The sequence below is a fragment of the Protopterus annectens genome, chromosome 13.part0, assembly GCF_019279795.1.
Source record: "Protopterus annectens isolate FY-2018-M chromosome 13.part0, PAN1.0, whole genome shotgun sequence".
Lineage (NCBI taxonomy): Eukaryota > Metazoa > Chordata > Ceratodontiformes > Protopteridae > Protopterus > Protopterus annectens.
In genome coordinates, this window is record NC_056747.1 from 1,149,333,666 (window position 1) to 1,149,355,144 (window position 21,479).

General features: G+C 44.2%; 1 protein-coding gene across 3 annotated transcripts in view; it reads right to left on the reverse strand.

Annotated features, from left to right (window-relative positions):
• Positions 1-2,208: 2,208 nt before the first annotated feature.
• Positions 2,209-21,479, reverse strand: part of PDK2 (pyruvate dehydrogenase kinase 2) — a 243,586-nt gene continuing 224,315 nt past the window's right edge. For all 3 annotated transcript variants that reach the window (XM_044055144.1, XM_044055143.1, XM_044055145.1), the window contains one exon: positions 2,209-4,878. In XM_044055144.1, coding sequence (XP_043911079.1) covers positions 4,735-4,878 — 144 coding nt within the window. In that variant the 3' untranslated portion in view covers positions 2,209-4,734. The remainder of the gene's footprint in view (positions 4,879-21,479) is intronic.

A 21,479-nucleotide genomic window follows, 5' to 3' on the forward strand; every position in this document is an offset into this window, starting at 1 on the left:
CAAATCTGTATCTTCTGTGATGGATTCTAGGGATAACTCCAAATGCTTCTGTTTGCAAGTATACTTTCTATGTACCCGTCATTGGGGAATATCTGGTAACAGGTCTGAATCAGACTGGGAGCTCAAAGACAGAACTTCCCCAAGACTTTTGAAAGCTGGCTATTTCTGTCAATTAGAATGAGTGGATTCCAGAGCAAAATACATTTGAGTTCAGGTTGGATCCTTATAAGATGAAAGCAACTCTTCTCTTGACCTTGACAGGACCTGTTGGAAGTCCTCGAAACTCATGCAGGAAATCGGAACCAAGGAAGTCTTTCTAATATATGGGGCAGACAGAGAGAAAGAAAGAGATCGTGAAGCACCAACTCTTCCTGTTTATGAACCCAGCATCGGAGCCGAGCTATTGAGAGACGATGCCCACAGAGGAAGGGACAACTCTGACAGTCTATCCTCTTCCCCAAACACCAAAGCTTGACTCAAATTCTCATCTCAATCCAAGAAGGTCAGAGTTGAGACAGACTGGATGATTGTTGGAGGTGAAGTAGAGGGCACTATCAGTGTCAATGTAGGAGGTCAGGAGATATTCGGATCAGAGAGCTTCAGTTCCGAAGATCAGACCTGCAATGAAATCATAAGAGGGTGGTTGACAGTAATTTTCTTGACAATACCAAACAGGACAAAGTCGGGAGGTGCCCCATCTGCATCTGAACGAACCTTGGCATTATTCTGTCTATGTCAGCTTCCATGAGACTCCATGAAGAATTGGCAGATCTGAAAGAAGCAATTGAAGAGGCAATGGATCACTGTTGTATAAAAGAGTAATGAAATAAGATGACAAATGAAATTCTCAGAAAAGAGCCGGGATGGAGATGGAGAATGGATCTGGGCTCCAGAACTGAAGACTCTGCAACTTTTGGCACCAGACCTGCAGAGGCTGTTGGATCCGGAAATCATGTTTTGGGTCTCTCAATGCCCTTCCTGAGAGTTTTACTGCCAAGAACAGGGACCTTCAGCTTCAAAGCTTCTCCGTCTTTTTCTTCATCCCTCACAGTTGAAGATGGAGAATTAACTGAAGTTTTTGAAGAAGCAAGGAGGAGACCCTTTAATATTAATTTATCTCTTCTGCTATGAAGAGCTTTGTGACCAAACAAAGCACAGGCTTCACATTCAATTTGAAGATGTGCCGCTCCCAGACAGTACAACAAGGGGAGGGGGGGTGTTCCTAATGGAGAATTCTGTGTCCACATTTGGTGTACTTTTTAAAACTTAACAGCCATTACTATATTGGAAACCAGACAACCCACTGCAAAAAGTACAGCAAACACTACACAAACCTACAATCCAAAAAAACTACAGAAATAAATCTAATATCCAATATCTAGCAAGTAGCACTACAATAAAATTACCTAACAAGCAATATTATAATATATATATATATATATATATATATATATATATTTATATTGTTATACAATACATAAACACACACACACACACACACACACACACACACACACACACACACACACACACACACACACACACACACACACACACACACACCAAAAATGTTTTGTAAAAATCACAATAGGGGAGAAAATAAGCTAAAGGTAACTATAAAATTAGAGTCTCTAGGAAATGATAATGAAAACACTTATCCCAGTGTGGAGATAAGAGCCTCTGCAACTGTTCAGTTGAAGTGGCAAACTAATTTGAGGATGGTGATAAAATTATGAGTAGGGGAGGGGTCGGAAACCTGGATCCAAAGGTTTGGAGGTGCTGAGGCTGCATCACAGTTGGATCAAAGTCCCAAAGGTTGAATCTGATGAAAATGGACAACACTGGATCACTAGTCACTAAAGTGATATACGTATTTAACATCAGCAACAAATGTTAAATGCAGGCACTTTTCTCTTGTGCAATTTAAACAGGCAATTCACTTAATTTACATGCCATTCTTCTACTATAACATCATTTGGGGAGATTTTTTAAACATTATACACAGCACACTGTTCTTTTCAGTTTGCGCCATAAATTTGGAGAAATTTCTGGAACATCATACTGCAGCCAGCACTATTTACACAAAATTTCAGAGTGATGTTTGCATGGTATCATTTTGGATGTGTAGTTCCATTGAACTGGTTGCCATAAAGTGCAAAACAAGAACAAACTCTAAAACACAACCTTGCAAAAAAATGAGCAATACACTTTGAATCAATAAAAATTTTAATTGCTTTGGTGAGTGCTGCTTCACACAATGGTCATAAAAAATTCAATTTACTATGACCATTTCAGACGACTCAACTCAAAGGACTTATTTATAAACATTAAATACAAAGACCTCAATCAGCAAATAAAATACTGAAACAATCTCAGCAGAATATGGAGCCAACTTGTGTGGTTCTCGAACTGCAGTCATTTAAGGTAACAGCAGACTTAACAAAGAACACATCACAAGATGACCACTGGTTCTTCTTCCGAGTTTCTTACAGCACTCCATTCCCTACTGTATTCCTTTGAATTCTCCATCCATTTCAAGTCCAAAGTTATACTTTTCTATATCTGGACAGGCAATTCTGTTTCATGTGTCCAGTCTAAACATTTAAAAAGCTGGTAAATCGTGTTCTACATCACAAGATTTCTAAACAAAAAAAAGGCTTCATGGCAAAAAGTTTTCTCCATGTTTCCTTATATTTTTAACTTTGCATATCTTCCTTTACCAGAGGTTCTCTTCGCTCTCAGTCTCACGTGTTAGTCCAGTTCTTACATTCATAAAGATTTAGAAACAGTAATTACTACAGATTTTTTCAAGTGATCTGCAAAGTCGATGCATCTATCCAGTACAAAGAAGGTACAAAAGAGTGAAGAACACTTTTGCAGAGCACCATTACAACAACATTGCACAGCACCATTAGTGCACACTGCATTTCACTAACAGTTTGTATCATACACTGCCAAATGTATACAATGTATGCAAAAAAAAACTGCTTATTAGTTACATGCAAACATCAATGCAGAGACAGCTGCAGAACAGGTTAGGAATGACCGCTTTCAAGGTGAAAATAAAGATTTAAACATTATAAGCCAAGAATTTTCATTGAAAAATTACTACACTAAATGTGTGATAAATTCTTTCCAGGAAGCAAAGTGATAAGCTGGTTGTTGTACTGAGTGATGGTCGCAAACAGTCAGGAGAGTAGGAATGCAAGGAATGGTGCACAGAGTTTCTGGTCTCACAGAAAAAAAATGCCACAGTTTGAATGGACTATTATACAGCAGCTGAAAAATGAAACTCCGGCTCAGGTGGCCCAGCAAAATGACTGTAGTCTCCAGAGTAATGTCCCTCCCAAACACAATGTTCTAAACATCAGTAATGCATACAAGTTATCAATTTTATATAATGTACCCAATCCACTCCACTGAGGTGACTGTTGTCAAGGCATGCTGGTAAGAATGCCGGTACAAGACCATTCCTTCCAAATGACATAAACCTTTCCATATGTAAGGTACAACTTCTTCCACTGATCAAAGTACTGTGCAGCAGTGATGGCTGTATAATCCAGTACCAACAAAGGGGGACATAATGACAAGCTGTCAATGGCCCATCCTATTGTCTTTTTCCACATGCAGCACCCTCACATACATACTAATGCACATTTCTGTGTGCACACAAGCCCACACCATTACAAGGACATACAAGAACTGTACACCCCAGCCCAGACACAGAAGAATTGCACTAATCACACTGCTTTCCTAATGCTAGACACTTTAAGCAGCTGACCTTTAACTTACAGTACTCATCCATGGGGCACAAGGCCATGACCAAGTCTCTGCATTACTAAACTGAAGATGGATTACTGATCGGGTAACAGAAAAAAAAAACTAAAAAGTACAAGAAAAATGAATTTGCATTCCTATTTCCTAAAAATGAAACAAAAAAAAGGCAAAACAATGCACAAAAATAAAACATGCAACAAGAATATGTGCAAAATGACACAAAAGGTGACACTTGAGGAATACTGTAATCGAGCGACAACTTTAGAGAGACTCAAATGTTAAAAAAAAAACATTACCGTGGAAACCATTTTAGGGGAGGATACAGAAAGATAATGCCTTAAAGAAAGAGCCCAGCAGTTCTGGGTTCCTTTAAAAATATGTCTGCTTGTGGAAGTTCACCCATTTTATTTCTGGTCCAGCAGAATGCTTGCAATACTTTTATTTTAATGTTCACTGGATAAACCAGTGTCAAACTAGTCTTTCTGAAGACCCGAAAGGCATAAGGATTGAACAGCAATGGTGATGCCTAATGATGCATTACTGAAATGGATGCAATTAATGCCCCTGTTGAAAAAACAAAAATCAGTGCACATGAAATGGCATAACTCACTGTTAATATCACACCTAAACTACAACCAACTAGAACAAGCATATGGAGAAGGCCAACAAACTGGTTCTTCAACCCCTACTATTATCCCTTGTACCAAGTTCCCTGCAAAGCACATGACTGTAATCCAAATGCCATCTGACACACTGCTCCTTGTGCCAGTCCATCTGGTGTCTAAATTCAGATGAAATGTGGAAACTTCCAATGGTCTAATGCCAAGTATGATCAATAGTTGTGAGGTCCCTTTTCCTTAGTATTCAGCTCCAGGAGTCTGTGCTCCTTACTAGTTCTAGTCACTGAATCAGCCTGGCCCACTCTGCAAGGTAAGCCACTTGTTATCACAGTCCTCTTCACTTGCTAGGGGTGGTAACAGACAAGTTCTTTGGCTCTCTGCTAGGGATACACCAGTCATCTGCCTCTGGACTTGCTTGGTAATGTCTCCATGCAGACTTGTTGTACACAGGCAGCCTCTCCACAGAATCAGTTGATAATGCCTGAAAATGAAGAGCAAAAGGAAACAATAGTTAATCAGACTTCAGCTTTTAAACCACCTGCAACACATTCATTTATTATTATATGGTTACCTGCCCAGTTATAACACCATTCAAACCAATCAGAAACTATATCCACCCAAGTAGATACATCAAAATACTACATAAAACTGCAGAAAAAGCATTTCAACTGTATCAGCTTCCAAGGAAATAAAATAAAAAGACTTAGAATCATTATCATTGACGACAAATTAAAATTTGATATTCGTATTTAACAAAGTATAAAAAAGACCCATCAGAAACTTGGACTTCTCTTTCGTAATTAAAAATTTCTGTCACTCTCCTCCAAACCCTCCCTCATTCAGGCCCTACTCCTACCCTGCCTTCTTTACGCTCCCCCTGTCCTTACTCATATTCAAACATCTCTTATCACTACACTAGAGCAAACTTATAACAAAGTTGCCAGATATGCCACCAACCTTCCTTACAATCTTACCACTGTCTTGCCCTTAAGTTACTCCAATGGCCAGAATTCTCTAAACAGCTACTTATACCCCAGTTACATACTGAACACTCTGTACTATATGAATCCTCATCATGTCCCTCTGTCTCCAATTTTGTCTCCTTCTATAACCCCCTTCATCACCTCAGTACTGCCAGTAAATGTCACCTTCAGTTATACAAACCCAACAAAAACATTGGTAAGATCCTTTACAAATACTCTGTAGCCCATGTTTGGAACTCACTCCCTCTCAGCATAAGAAGCACTCAGCATAAATACGTGTTTAAGAAATAACTTAGACTTTTTCTCCTGAAGACTTGGTCATGCTCTTGTCAAACCCCCACTTGAACTAGTCTCCTCTCTTCTCATTTTATCTGCTTGTCCCTGTCAGCTCTGTTTCCTCCTTCTACTTGCTCTAGTAAACTGTATTCATACTATGCTCCTTAGTGTAATATTCTGTAAACCTTTTAATTGTTAAAACTGTATTCATACTGTACTCAGTGTAACATTCTCTAAACCTTTTATCTGGCTTATGCTTATACACTGTTCTCAAATTTTGGAAATTGTACTTGTTGTTTACCTATGCATTGTACTGCTGTACACAAATTTTTGAATTGTACTATATTTCTGTGACCCTACTTTAATATTTTGTAAATATCATAATTGTATTGTTTCTCGAGCTTTTCTCCTCAGGTCTCCAGTGAAAATGGGCCCCTGGCTTAGTTGGACTAATCCAGTTAACAAATGTCAATAAATAAATAAACACTCTCAGTGATTAAAGGAGACTGTTCACCAATGTTTTTAATGCATACTATGTGTGTCTATTTCACTCTTAAATTGCCTGCAAATTTCCAACATGGTGTACTCTAAGCAACTCCATTCTTTCGGCAATCAGCTGGCACTACTTCAATGTAACATCCCCCCCCAGTTACACAGCCTCCCATCACACCCTCCATTACATTCCTTCCTAGGCTTTAAATGTCACTAGAATCACTAGATTCTAACTTCAACTGGAGCATCTGCGTCAATCATCAAGCCTTTAGACAGGAAGTCACTTCAACTGGAGCATCTGTGTCAATCATCAAGCCTTTAGAAGGAAGTCACTATGTGCTTCTCCTTCACTCCAGTGAATCTCAGCGTTCAATATACAGTTATTTAAGGTACTGCCAGGATCTCCCTTTGGTCAGCATAGTGTATAGTTTACATTCCTTACATAACCAAGCCCATCCAGTTTGGTGGTTTAAAGTACTAGTAGGTGCTGTATCAAGTTCACTGTTTTTCAGTTCTACAGTTCCAGAACTATTGGAATTTCCAACATTATACCTCAACTTAAGATTGTAATTCATTGCAGTTCTGTACTGTCAAAGCTCCCACTGACTGCTTATATTCAAGACTTTTCATGCAAATCTCACTTGTATCATGCCTATCTATGATTGTCTGTTTACTGTTGGGTATAATATTCAGGGCTTTGGCCTTCCCTAAAAAAGGCCCCAGGCTATGGCAGACAGACTATTAAATAACAAGCATTAATAATATTACACAGAGCTTCATCTACTAGCAATGGAATACAAATGCAGCTCTAAGCAGCGCACACCAGCTTTGAAATCCCACGCACTTGCAAGCTAAAAATAAATGCATTTTACATTTAGAAAAGGCTTACGAGGGGCAGGATCAATGCTTTCATTTCAGTTAGGTGTCAATGTCACAGAAGTGACGAATATAGACTACACCGCAAATAACTGCAAGGCTGAATGAGGAAAAAAAGTATGTTCACACTCATGTCTGTACAGAAACTGAAGGATCCAGTTTCTATAGTTTCACAGTAATGGCTTCTGCAAAACTGTCCTATACACTGCAGAACTTCAAAAGGAGAGCATCACAATTATATGACTGAACAGACACTGACAGGCTAAAAAAAATATGAGGTTAAATTAAGCACTGTGCTCAAGGAGACTCTCTACATAAAATGGAGTGACAGATGGAATCTGTGGGCAATCCATTAAGATCAAGAAGGGACTGTTGGCCTGCAGGAACAGATTTTTGCCTTAACTGCTCTGCCAGTGACCAGGATTTGATTAGTGACCCAGAAGCAGGAATGTCACCTATAGAATAGTGGGGAGCAAGTGTAAGAAGGGATTTGATTCTCCTGATTGCAAAAAACATTCCTTGATGCAAGAGGACAAAACTGCAACACTGCAACAGCTGTCTGCGTGAACAGCATTTTTTTAATTATATCAACATTCTTCATTGATTTCCACCAATTCAGTTAACAATGTTAAGTTTTCTGTCTCTACTGCCATAGACATCAGGGATGAATGCTACTACTGGAATGCTGCAGCAGGACACAGATGCCATTACATCCTGGAGACACCAGAGGAAATGACCTTTTAACCCCAGACCCTGGTCATTTCTCTGCAAATAGCTGACTATACATGTGCATGCTTGTTATTACCCACCTTCATCCTTAGGTGTTGCTCCCTGACAACTAGCTGTGCCTCGGGGAGAGGGGTGTCATAGGCTGTCATCCTTCTTGTTCCCACTACACAACCAGCTCTCCAGTGGCAAGAATGACAGTTGAACCCCAGACACAAGTAGTGCATTCAACAACAAAACCTCTAGACCAGTGGGACAGCTTAACAGACAGCATTCTGAAGTAAAACTGAATGCAGACGTATGAACGATGTTTGCAGAAGGTGCTACTAATGCCCCTACATACTTCTGCATAACTAGGAGAATGCAACTTTAAACACATCCCTTCCAATGGAGTTCTGGAAGTTTGCACTGTAACTTCCAGGAGCCCCAGCATTTTGATAGTATCAAATCATGTCCTCACATTTCAAAAAAAATGTTCATATCTCTGGAACTAATGGGGTTACTAAAGAAATGTAAAAGCAAACTCTTAAGCACAAGTTATTTATATAGTGGTAGTATTCTTTAGGCTCTTGGTCATAAAATGGATTTCATAAGTCACAGTAACAACTATTGCGTTTGTAACAAAGCAATAAACCATGACTATGCATGGGTACATCAGGATTTATCCATGGTTGGTGTGGTTTGATCATGAGGGTGAAGTGAGCTTTATTAAACAAAGCAAACCACGGGTAAATCCTGATATACCTAAAAAGGAGTTTATTTACCTTTCTTAAATAATGCTATTGCACAAGGGTACTTCAGTATAGTGAAGACAACACACAAGAAAACTGATGTGCTGAGCATGCATATGGGACCTGCGTTCCCAAGCTTGCACAGAACATCAATGCAATAAAGTGACGAAGAAAACAGAATCTCTGCTACTGTCTGCTTAGCTGTTCGTATATGCCAACAGAACAGTCTGGCTGCGCAATAGTACTTCAGTGGCCAGGCGTTTTTTCTAATGGTAAAAGCTTGATTTACAACAGGAACACTGGTTGGGCTGTCCAATCCACATGCTCCATTCTGAATAGTAATGAGCTGTTTTTGTATAATATTATGTAAACAACCTACAATACATCAGCCACCGCTCAAGTTACATGCATACTGCCAGCAGCATTTTGTTCATCCAGCTGACAGCTTTCACATGAGGCTAAGCAGTTCTGGCTGTGCTACTTGGTTGCAGAGTTATTTAGAAAAAACATGAAATTTATGATGATATAACCATTTAACAAACAATTAATATATCTTTACCTGCAGCAGATAGAGCACAAATATCAATACAGTTGATTGTGCCATTGTGATGCTTTAAGATGAAATATTTTAATACTCTGTATGTTGCATGGTTTTGGAATTATTAGTGCAAATATGAACAAGCAACGCCTACAGGAACCAGTTGGATGTAAATGAAGAAACACCTGGAGGCGTTACTCAGCTGTAATGAGTTAAGAAACAAAAATAACACTCTTCCAGAAATATGGTCACAAAAAGGACCTGGTGCACCAAGTTCTTGTTCCACCAACACTTACCAATGCAATACAACTCCCCAAGGGTTACATGGAGGACACTTTGGTATAAACAAAGGATAGACCACTTTTGGGAGGACAATAAAATAATATACAGTGATAGAGGTCTGAGTTAACAGAAATGGATGACCAAAAAGACGGGGGTGGGGTGATTAAAAAATACTTTTTTTTTTTGCAGGAGGCAAGCCTGACTGCCTCCCACATTCCTGTGACTCTCAAATCGGACTGTTCATCACAGCTGAGGTTCAGGCAAGCTTAAAATTTACAACATTGCAAAGTTTTCATTGCGGTGTTATGACACTATTAATCTATGACATCTGGGGTACGATAATCAATGACTCGATTAGTATACCTGTGAAGTAACGACATGTGCTCATAAAGAGATGAGTGAGAGGAAAGATGCTACTGAAAGGCATACCACTGCTGTTCCCATCTATGTGCTTGAACATGTACAGCTTAAACTGAAGTGGCAGACACTAATATGCTCAACTCTATACACATCTACAACATAGAGAACTACCAACGTGTACAGCTGTGAGGAAATCAAACATTTTTTATAATGTGTGTGACTTTGAAAAAATGGAACATTTCTCTACATACTGCTTTGAGAGGACAGACGGTATTTGTGTAAGGCCTGTAAGAGAACAAATGCAAAGTCAGAACAAACCTCTGAACCGATAAAGGAACCAATGTAGCAAACAGCAAAATAGTACAGAAAAAGGCAAACTGGTTCCAACACAGCACTCTTTAATAGCAACGCAACAAGGTAAGTGCTTTCATGGATTACATCCGCTTCCTCAGACCAAAATATTAAAGTCACATCTTTAAACATTCTAGCAGCCAATGAGGCACACTAATCACTGAACCAATTTAACACATTCATTGCCTTGTCTAAGCAGTGAAGAAACTAACATCAGTGTGTAAATCAGCAGCACTATAAAACATACATTGCAGCTCAAAACTGGGTTGGCAGCCTATAACATCTTTGAGTCTAGGATCAGTCAAGAGAATATCCCAATTGTTCTTAATAACATCACATACCATGCACACATTGCTAGCAAAAGTTAGTGGCATCCTAACCCCTACAGTACTACTGGTGATAATATTAGATGGAGAATCAACAGCTCTACCAACATTTGTTTGGGCATTTGGGGGAACATTCTCAAAATAAGGTCTACATCTTCTATTTCTCTCCACCCAAGCTGCACTAATCTGAGAGTCAATGGCAGTGGGCTTATATCCCCTCTCAATAAATTCCTCTTTCAATTTGGTTAGTGCAAGAGTTAGCTGTGTATCATCACTATGGAGACGCATCATGAGATAAATCTGCCCTTTTAAAACATTAAATTTTGTGTTGTTGGGATGCATACTGCTGTTGGGAGGGTGGCCTAATGGTTAAGGTGTTTGCCTTACAAACACAAGGTGCAGGGTTTGAATCTCACAAGGGATAACTGGATATGCTTAAAATGGCTAGCAAGGGCAGTTAGCTTAGTACTAATCTATGAATCTATGGAGTATGTTATTCCTCCTAACATCCTTCCTATATATAGTAGTGGAAACAGATGACAGGGTATTTTTACTTACTTTCACATCTAAAAAATCAATCTCTTCTGATGAATATGTAAACGTAAATCTCAAAAAGTCATTCAATCCATTGAGGTACTGTAAAAATTGTATTAATTCCTCTTCTGTATCTTGCCATAGCAAAATAAATATAATCGACAAAACATTTGAACCATTTTATCGAACTACAAAATCTATTATTGGAGAGAACAAACAGTCTCCCAATTCACAAGTGTTAGGTTGGCGTAGCTATTGGCACAAGCAGTGCCCATAGCCACGCCAACCTTCTGTATATAATGGGAGTCATTGAAAATAAAAACATTATTCTCAAGAATAATCTCCAAGAGATGAGTTCAACTTTGCTAGTAATAAATCCATTGGCACATATTTCTCTAATATTCTCAATCCCCCAACTATTGGGGATAACAGTGAATAGAGAGGCTACATCAAGTGTGACAAAAAAGCAATGACCAGATAAAACATCTAACTGATTATTCAGCTCTTGCAAAAAACCTTTAGTATCTCTAAGCACAGTATGACAACTGTCTATCACAATCCGGAGATTTTTTTCAACAAAGATAGAAAGTGGCTCTGTTGCCCAGTCCTGCTGGACACTATATGACGCATGGGTGGATGGTGTAAATTCTTATGTATCTTTGGAATGCCATAAACAAAAGGTACTACTGGATGATCTACTTTGAAATATTCAAACAGTTGTTCAGAGATTAGCACCATCATAAGCAGATCAAGCACATAAAACTGTATTCTATCAATAATCTCTTTCAACATGGTACCTGTGATAGGGGAGTAGGTGTTCAAGTCACTTAACAGATCTAACATGCATCCAATATACACATCTCTATCAAGTATGACAATCCCACCCCCTTTGTCAGCTGGTCGTATTTCAATACTAATCATGCGTTTCAATTCAAAAAGTGTTTGCCGCTCATTCACTGACAAATTAATAAAGCCTTTAGTGTGATTATCAGAGAACTTGTCCCTGATCTGTTTGTCACAAACATCTAGAAATAATTCAACAGTCGAACTTCATAGGTTCATACTAGGCTATCTGCCCTAGGGCATTTATAAGCCTAGCCAGAGTGTGTTCGACTTTCGCCACCCATTTTAAATTAATTTTGCTATGCCCTTTTTCGAGGTTAGTATACTGTGCCTCTGTCTAACAGTGACACAGAAGTGATACCCGGGGTAAACCTACGATCTCCCATCCATTCATCAAGATTCCTCTTGAAGAGAGTCAATGAGGGAGTCTGCCTAACCTGGACTAGGATTTTATTCCAGAGTGAAGGGAGCCTCTGGGTTATGAATCTGTCCCTCCAGCATGTCCTATTTATTTCAGTGCTGAGGTTCAAGTCTCTCGAGCGCGTAGCTCGATGGGATTTGGATTTTCTGAGGTGCAGCATGTCCATTAATTCCGGGTTGGACATGGCTTTATACGTCAGGCACAGATCGCCTCTGAGCAGGCGGTATGCCACTGAGTAGAGCTGGAGTTTCTTTAACCGGGCAGCATATGGCATCTGTTTGAGCCCTTTGATCCTCTTGGTGAGGTACTTTTGGGGTCTTTCCAGTTGCTGCAGGTGTCTGGTAAGGTACATCCCAAAAGGGGAATTGTACTCAATTATGGGCCTGATGAGGGATGAATAAAGAGGCACGATGACCTCCCCTGATCTAGATGTGAATCCCTTCATGATTAGGTGGGCTATATAAAATGTTTTTCTAACCACTTTGGCCACGTGGTTGTCAAATGAGAGATTGCTATCAACTTGGGTCCCCTAATTACTTCTTCTGTACTTAATGGATTACCACCTATGTGGTAATTTGTGGGCACTTTGTTTTTGCCAAAGGGGATGACTATACACTTTTTGGCATTTAGCTTGAGGCCATGGCTCTGGCACCAGTTGCCTGTTTCTATGAGGTCCTGTTGGAGGATGCCTGTGTCGGCTGGAGAGTCGATTATGGCACCCAGTTTGCAGTCATCTGCGAACTTGGTCAGCCACAGTCCTTCCGTGTTGGCCTGTACCTCCGAGAAATATATACCGAACAAGAGAGGTCCCAGGACTGAGCCTTGTGGGACGCCACTTGTAACTGGTTTGGAGTCTGACATGGCTCCAGCAATTCTAACCATGTGGGTTCTGTCCTTGAGCCAGTTTGCAACCCATCTAGTGACATAGGGGTTTATATTTAAGCTGGTGAGCTTATCTATAATGCCCGAGTGGGGTATTGTATCGAAGGCTTATACGAGGTCCAGGTAGGCTGTGTGGACCACCTTCCCCTCGTCAATGGCCTTGGTGACTGTTTCAAAGAAATCAACCAGGTTTAAGAGGCAGGATCTGCCCTTAACAAAGCTGAACTGGGTAGGATTCCAGTGTCTGTAGGTCCCCCAATATCTTTATTTATGAGGTCCATGATGATCCTTTCCATAGCTTTGCAGACCAAGCTAGTCAGGCTTATGGGGCGATAGTTTCCAGGATCCGTTGAGGCACCACCTTTGTGGAGAGGGACCACTGTTGCTGTACGCCACTCTTTGGGTACATATCCTGTAGTAAGGCTGAGATTGAACAGTAGTTTTATGTTTGAGTTTAGCTCTTCTTGGAGTTCATGTAGGACGCAGCCCGGGACACCGTCTGGTCCCACTGATGCTGTGTTTTTTGCTTTGGAGAGGGCGGCTCTTACCTGAGCATCTGAGATATCAGGGGGGCAGCACTCTGCTGGGCTAGATATTTGCCCTTTTGGTGGGGGGGGGAGTTTGCGCTGAACCTGTCAGCTAGGATGTTGGCAATGTCTGTGGGTTCGGTGTATTTTCTGTCATTTTGGACCAATTCTGAGCATATCTGGGAATTCCCAACCAGGTTCCTAACATAACTAAAGAAAACCTTGTGATTATCCTTAGTGTCCTGTGCAATTTTTCTCTCGAAGCTGGCCTTAGACGATTTTATGAGTGCCCGTAGTTTTTTGCTAATACTGATCAGAGATGCCTTCCCTTTTTGGGATTTTGCTCTATCATGTAGTAGCTTCCTCCTTCTATTGTATAGTTTGTTTATGGCTGGGGTCCACCAGACAGGACGTCTGCCTTTGGAGGATTGGGTCTTGGCTTTATTTGGGATTGCATGATCCATGCATTCCTGAAGGTGTTCATAGAATGCATTTATAAAGGATTCTGCAGTCTGGGACGCATTTTCCACAGGCCTTGGGGCTTTGAAGGATTCCACTTCGGTTTTGAGGAGTGTGAAATTTGCTTTAGAGAAGTTTTTCACTGTGGTTTTCTGGACAGGGGGTGGGGTCGGGATGTGAATATCCAGTGAGATTAGTTTATGGTCTGATCTTACCAGTGCGGGATACACTTCTGGTCTGGAGCCATGTTGGTGATGATCAGGTCCAGTATGTTTTCCCCTCTTGTGGGAGTGGTAACAAGTTGTTCCAAAGCATTTGAGTTTATAAATTCTAGGAACTTTTGGGCTAGGGTGTTGGAGCTAGAGTAATGCTCCCAGTCTATGTTTGGGTAGTTGAAGTCGCCCAATATAATGGTGTTTGGAGAGACCTTCATATTTTCCAGTGTTCTCAAGAAGGCCGAGTGGGGTTCCTGGGTTTGGGAGGGTGGTCTGTAGCAGGCTATAAACTGGAAGGCAGTTTTACCCACTGTTAGTTGCACATGGATAGTCTCTGATGCTTCGTGCTGTGCCATCAACCTGGAGGTGTGGGTATCTTTGACAAATATTGATACTCCCCCTCCTTTTGTGGTTTGGTCCAAGTTTTGGGGCCGAAAAGCATGGTATGAGGTATAATCTGGTAGTGCTGGGGTGCTCTCGAGAGCCTTCAGGTTTCTGTTACTGCACAGATATCGATGTTCTCCATGCTAAGGTGAGTTTCGAGTGCGTGCATCTTGAGGTTTAGACTTCTGGCGTTGAGTAGCATTACTCTTAGTTTCTTATCCCTTGTGATACCTATGGAGGTGGGTTTGTTTTTTGAGCCTTGCCTAAAAAAAAGGCACTATGGGGGTAGCAAGAGCCTTTGTCAATATCCGAAAGCCCAGGGGTGACAGGTGCAAGCCGTCCCTAGCGAAGCATCTTGGCTTGTCGTGCATGTCATCCCAGGCTGACAGGCATTAGATCCCCTTTGAATGACACCAATACTTAAGCCAATTGTTGAAATTGGTCATCTTGTCTTCATATTGTGGCATCATTCTTGGTGAAGGTAAGATGCTACTCAAGGTCAGGGTCATACCGGCCTGGGCTACATGCTCAGAGAGCTCCTCTATGTCTCTTTTCATGTAGTTCAGGGAGGTACGTCTCAGGTCATTCACACCAGCATGGACAATGACCAAGTCATATTTGTACTTGCCTTGGAGTGACCCGAGTGCTTGTGTTATGTGGCGGATCCTAGCGCCCGACAGGCAGCTCACCGTGACCTTCTCCTTGTTCAGCCTGGTGAGCGGGACGTCAGTGTGCCTGATGATAGAGTCACCTATTACAAATGTATCAGGTGTGTTGTTTAGCCTTAAGGGCTGTGACTGTTCGGCACACTGGCTTTGTGAGCTATGTGTTGCACGTGTTTTGTTTTGGGGTAGCGGTTGCTTGGGTGTCTGCTTTGGAGGTCTCTACTGCTTAGGCAATTTTTATTTAGAGCCTCCGAGTATGTTTTTGTGTGTTTATGTGTTTGGTTTGCTGTCGTGGTAGGTCTATGTGAGACTGGAATTGTAGTGAGTGTGGTTTCCTTCTCCTTCTGACTGGTTACACCAGTACTGAGTTGAGAGAGCTTAGCCTCCAGTTTGGCTATATGGTTGCATTTCTCACATGTGTTGGAATTTGTTGGGAAGAGGAGAGGGTTGTCTGTGTACATGAGGCAGTTGTAACATTGCCTCAAGATTCCTAGATTCACCAGCTGGACCGGAGAGGAGATTAGAATTTGTAGGAGGAACAAAAGTACTCGGTTTTCTAAAAACACCTTCAGTCATCATATTATCAGGAAACATACTTTTTAGTGTCAATGTCCTGCCAAACAGGTGTAGATCTTTGAGTACATCAACAAGATCAACTTGTTGAGCTGGAACAAAGTTTAAATTAGAAGTTATGTACTCACCATAACGTTCCATCTGAGTAGGTATCTTCATTTGTCTGCAACCTTTGGGATACGGATGCGAGTCAGCAACTTTTACCACAGCATAGATCCGAGCTCCTAGCTCCTCCCTTTACCCATAATCCCCTGCCAACCCTAACTGACCTCAGATCAAGTTTGCCCGATATAAGCAATGTTAATGTGCCCCGGAAGGGGCTAATCCAAGACAGATCCTATAGGTCAGGGGGAAGGAGAGGGGGGGTGGTTGCAGACAAATGAAGATACCTACTCAGATGGAACGTTATGGTGAGTACATAACTTCTAAATCTGAAGTAGGAACTTCATTTGTCAGCAACCTTTGGGACAGAGTCCCCAGCTACCTGAATCCTGGGTGGCCTTTATGGAAGAACATTCCGGAGCACTGCAGAGCCAAAGGACGCCCTACCTCTGGAGACAACATCCAGTTTGTAATGGCTGATAAAGGTATGAGATGAGACCCAAGTGGCTGCGGAACAAATATCATCTAAGGGGACCCTAGATTTAAAAGCTGCCGAAGCAGTGATGGCCCTAGTAGAATGAGCTCGGACTCCCTGAAGTGCAGGCCTTCCCGAACTCTGATACGCTAAGAGGATACAATTAGCTATCCACCGTGATAGTGTAACTTTAGAAATTGACTTGCCTAAACTTGTTTTGGCAAGGGAGACTAACAACTGGTCAGATTGCCTATGACCAGCAGTTCGATGAATATAAAAACGTAATTGTCTGTGCACATCCAAGGAATGCAGTTTATATTCTCCTTTGTTCTGGTAATGGGGAAAGAACACGGGAAGATTAATAGATTGATTAATATTAGCTTCCGAAGACACCTTAGGCAGAAAGGACGGATTGATCCTGAGGTAAACTCTATCTGGATGGAAGGATAAATACGGCGGCTTAACACATAGAGCCTGAAGTTCAGAGACCCTTTTAGCTGAAGTAATGTCCACTAAGAAGGCTATTTTCCAAGAGAGATATTTAAGATCAACCGTGGCCGCCGGCTCGAAAGGGGGGCTAGTCAAGGCTTGGAGAACCAAAGACAAATCCCATGGGGGTACTACCTCCCTGACTGGAGGTCTGAGAAGGAAGGTACCCTTGAGGAAAGCTTTACAAAGCTTAGAAGTCATCAGAGGGCCTGATTCATGCCCTACATGATAATGCGAAATCGCTGCCAGTTGTACCTTGACTGTAGAGCAGCTAGCCCCTTGATGAAAAAGGGTAGTTAAGAACTCCAAAACTGACGTGAGAGGCCACGTGAAAAAATCCAAGTGATGGTGCTCCGCCCAGATGGAGAAACATTTCCACTTGCTTCGATAGACTCTTCTGGTGGAAGGTTTATGTGCTGCTACTAGGATGGCTTTGACTGGTGAGGAGATTCCGGGAGTCCTAATCAGGAGTGGAACTGGAGCAACCAAGCCGTCAGCTTGAGGTTGACCAGGTTGGGGGCCGGGAGACCCAGAGGGTGGGTAATGAGATCCGGGAGTGGATCCAGAATCCATGGTGGATGAATTAGGTGAGACCACAGGTACGGGAACCATGTTTGACGAGGCCAGAATGGGGCAATGAGGATCATTTTGCTCCACAGCCGAATGGCTTTCTGTAGGAGTTTCAGCATCATGGATAAGCGTAAAGGAGATCGGGAGGCCAAGCATGTACTAGAGAGTCTCTCGGGGACTCCCCCTGAGGGGGGATTAGAGCAAAGTAACTGTTGCATTTGGTATTTGAAGGAGAGGCAAAAAGATCGCAACAGGGTTGCCCCCATAGGGCAAATATTTGTTTCGCTACTAGAGGATTGAGAGACCATTCGTACGGAGTCAGAATCGAACGACTGAGCCTGCCAGCTAAGATGTTGGACCGTCCCGGAATGTGCATTGCAATAAGAAAGCGGTTGGTGGAAATCGCCCATTCCCACACTCTCATGGCCTCGCGACAAAGGGGATAAGACCTGGTTCCCCCCTGTTTGTTGATGTACCAGACAACTGACATGTTGTCCGTTTGTACTGCAATTGTCCCAATCGGTAGAAGGCTGTGAAGTGCCTGCAACGTCAAAAGCACCGCCCTCATCTCTAGGACATTGATATGCAAAGAGGTCTCTGTGTCGTTCCACGTGCCTTGGACCGTTCTGCCTGAATAGTGCCCCCCCACCCCAGGCGAGAGGTGTCCGTGGTCACTGTGGCGACGGGGGAAGGCATCGAAAATGGTCGTCCCGTGTGGAGACTCGGGGACCGGAGCCACCACATGAGCGACCCTCTGCAAGCCCTGCTTAGGGGAATAGGATGGGACAGGGGGTTGCGAGACAGGGACCATTGTATTTAGAGACTCCACTGCAGGACCCTCATATTTAGGCGGGCTAGGGGTAGTAGAGGAATAGCTGTCGCCATGGACCCTAGAGCCCTCAGGATCAATTCCGCAGGTGGAGCAGGAAGAATGAGAACGGCCTTGACATGCAACCTCAGGTTCTGAAGCCGATCGGGAGTTTAGAAGGCAAGCATTATCCTGGAATCCAATCTCGCCCCTATAAAATCTATTACTTGTGAGGGGACTAGAGAGGATTTGGTCATGTTGATAGTTAACCCTAGACGTGGAGCAAGGTCGAGGAAGTAATCCCTGCCTGAACAGAGCAGACGCCTTGTTGAGGCGATGAGGAGCCAGTCGTCCAGGTACGGAAAGACCTGAATTCCCTGAAGCCTCAGGTGGGCCGCTATGACCACCAAGACTTTGGTGAACACCCTGGGGGCTGAGGTGAGACCGAAGGGAAGGGCCCTGAACTGAAAGTGACTGGCTCCCAGCCGGAAGCGGAGGAACCTCCTGGAGCGTCTGTCCACTAGGATGTGGTAGTACTCATCCTTGAGGTCTATCGAGCACATCCAATCGTTCTCCCATAATAGGGGGAGAATAGATTGTAAGGTGACCATTCGGAACTTTTCTTTGGGTACTGCCAAGTTCAGGAGAGAGAGATCGAGAATGGGTCTCAAGTCCCCCGTCTTTTGACACCAGAAAGAACCTGAGTAAAACCCGATCCGAACTGATCTGGGGGGACGGGTTGGATGGCTCTTTTTTGCAAAAGCTGCTGAATTTCTGTAGCAGCTGCCTCCCTCTGATTGGGTGGTACGTCGGGGAGGCTTTTGATTTTGGGGGTTACAATAAAGGGAATTTGGTAACCTCTGGATATGATGCGATGCACCCAGCGATCTGTTGTTATGGACTCCCACATTGCTAGGTGCTTCGAAAGACGCCCCCCGACTGCCTCCAGAGTGGAGCAGCCGGGCAACCCCTCAGGGGTTCTGTGTGGGCCTCTCAGAGAATGGTTCCCTGGACCCGAAGTTTCTGGGACCCCCTCTGCCTCTTGGGCGGCATCCTCCCTGTCCTCCTCTGCCACGAGAGGACTGGTTGTCAGGAGCAGACTGGGACTGATGCGATTTTCAGAACCACATCATCTTCTGACCCTTTTGGTTCTTAGAAAAGGACCTCTGTGGAGCAGAGAAGCAGACTCCGACGGCAGAAAACGTCTTCCCGTCGTTCTCGCTCTGGACTAAAGTGTCGCGAACGGTTTTGCCAAAAAGTGCAGAACCATCAAAGGGGGCATTCGCGAATAACGCCTTAAAGGGTTCAGAGAAGTCACAGTGTCGGAGCCAGGCCTGACGCCTGATTACCAGGCTGGCTCTGCCGGCTCTAGCGGCTCCTTCAGTGGCGTGTGACAAGAGCCACATAGAGGTGTTAGAAACTGAACGTAGAGTAGACATTCGGGAGGAGTACAGATGCTTGTCTCCTTCCGACATGGACTCCGGGGGGATGCAGCGTATTCTTTTATTAGATCCCGCTGCATCCGGATGACGTGTGCCATATAGTTCAGCGCTCTCATGGAGAAGGTTGCTGAACTAAAGACCCGCTTCCCCAGGCGGTCCATCGCTCGAGAGTCCTTACTCGGCGGGTGGACTGCAGAGCTCTCCTGAGCCAGCTCTCTCTTGGTGGCCACCGCCACCAACATGGCATCCACGGGGGGGACCTCTGCTCCAGTGGGTTCTTTCAGCAGGGGGACTCAGGATCCTATCCGGGCACTTGGGGACTGGCTCTACAGTGTCCGGCTCCTTCCAAGCCCTGGTGGAAATAAGGTCCACCAGGGGGTTGGGGGGAGGGGACACCCAAGAGGTAGATGGCCCTGCTTCGAACGCCTCTAGGAATACGGACTCATCGGAGGAAGCCTTGGGGGCAGACCCCCCCCCCCAATCCTGAGCATCTCCATGATGTCTCCAAAGGAGACATCCTCGGGGGGGTGACCTTGGGGAGCCTTCCCCTTCATCTAAGTCCGTATCTTCGGTAAGGGACTCAGGGGAGTCCATGTGCCTCCTCTTACACTTGGCTTTGTGAGGGACCTCTTCGGGGGGGCTGTCTGAGGAAGACTCACCAGCAATATCACGTTCCGCAGTAACACCCAGAGACGCTGAAGCAGGCTGTCCCGAAGGCCGGGTGATGGGAGCCTGGACCAGCTGAGAGGGAGTGCAGGGAGGAGCCGAAGCCAGGACCGGGGGTCCGGATGCACTCAACAGTGCCCTATCCACCACCGCGAAAGCAGAGGGGGAGCTACTCTCAATAGGCTCCGAGAGTCGGCTCCCACTCGGATCCGAAGCGGGGACCGGATCCGGGGCGGAGACCCTCGGATCCAAAGGACCCGTGTGCTCCGACCGGGACGGAGCCGAAGTCACACAAAGTCCCTTGGATCCGAAGCTCCGCCCACGGCTCCGAGAGGTCGGATCTGACAAACTCGAGGGACCAGTCGGGCAGTAACTAGCACTGTCGGCTCCGACACACCCCGGATCCGGCTCGGCTCGAATGCTCGAACCGGAAGCGGACGGAGAAGGAGCAGTGGGGCAAAAATGGGTCGAGCTCCCCGGAAGGGGCAAGAGCACTCCCATCTGCAGCTGGGCCTGGATGAACCTCCTCATCATCCGGTCCATGTCTGCATCTGACATACTAAATGTGGACCTCGACGAGGCCACGAGTGACGCCTCGATGACCTCGATGAGGACCGGGTTGCCTCCTCCCCAGGTCCCGGTGAAAAACAAGGGGACCGGAGCCGAGGAGGAGGCGATCCAGAAACCCGGGAGGGAGAACCCCGCTGGGCGGGCGGGGCCGAGGAAGAGTCCTCGGCCCGCCACTTATGGTGCTTCTCCTTCCTTTTGGTTTTTCCGGCCTCCCTCTCCTCCGGAGCCAAAACGGGAGGTTGAGTCCCGACCGGAGGAAGGGAGGCAGGGGTGGCTACCACCAAGGGCTGGGTAGCGGCCACCGAAGAACCAGAGGCCGGAGCCGAGTCCGGGGGCAAAAGGCCCGCCAGAATCAGCTTCGACCTCCGGTCCTTAAGTGCCCTTGGGTTGAACGCTGCACAAATCGTGCATCCCGAAGAGAGGTGTTCAACCCCAAGGCATCTAACGCACCGGGTGTGGCCATCCGCCGGTGAAAGCTTATGGCCACACTCGGTGCATTTTGAAAAGATGGCTTTA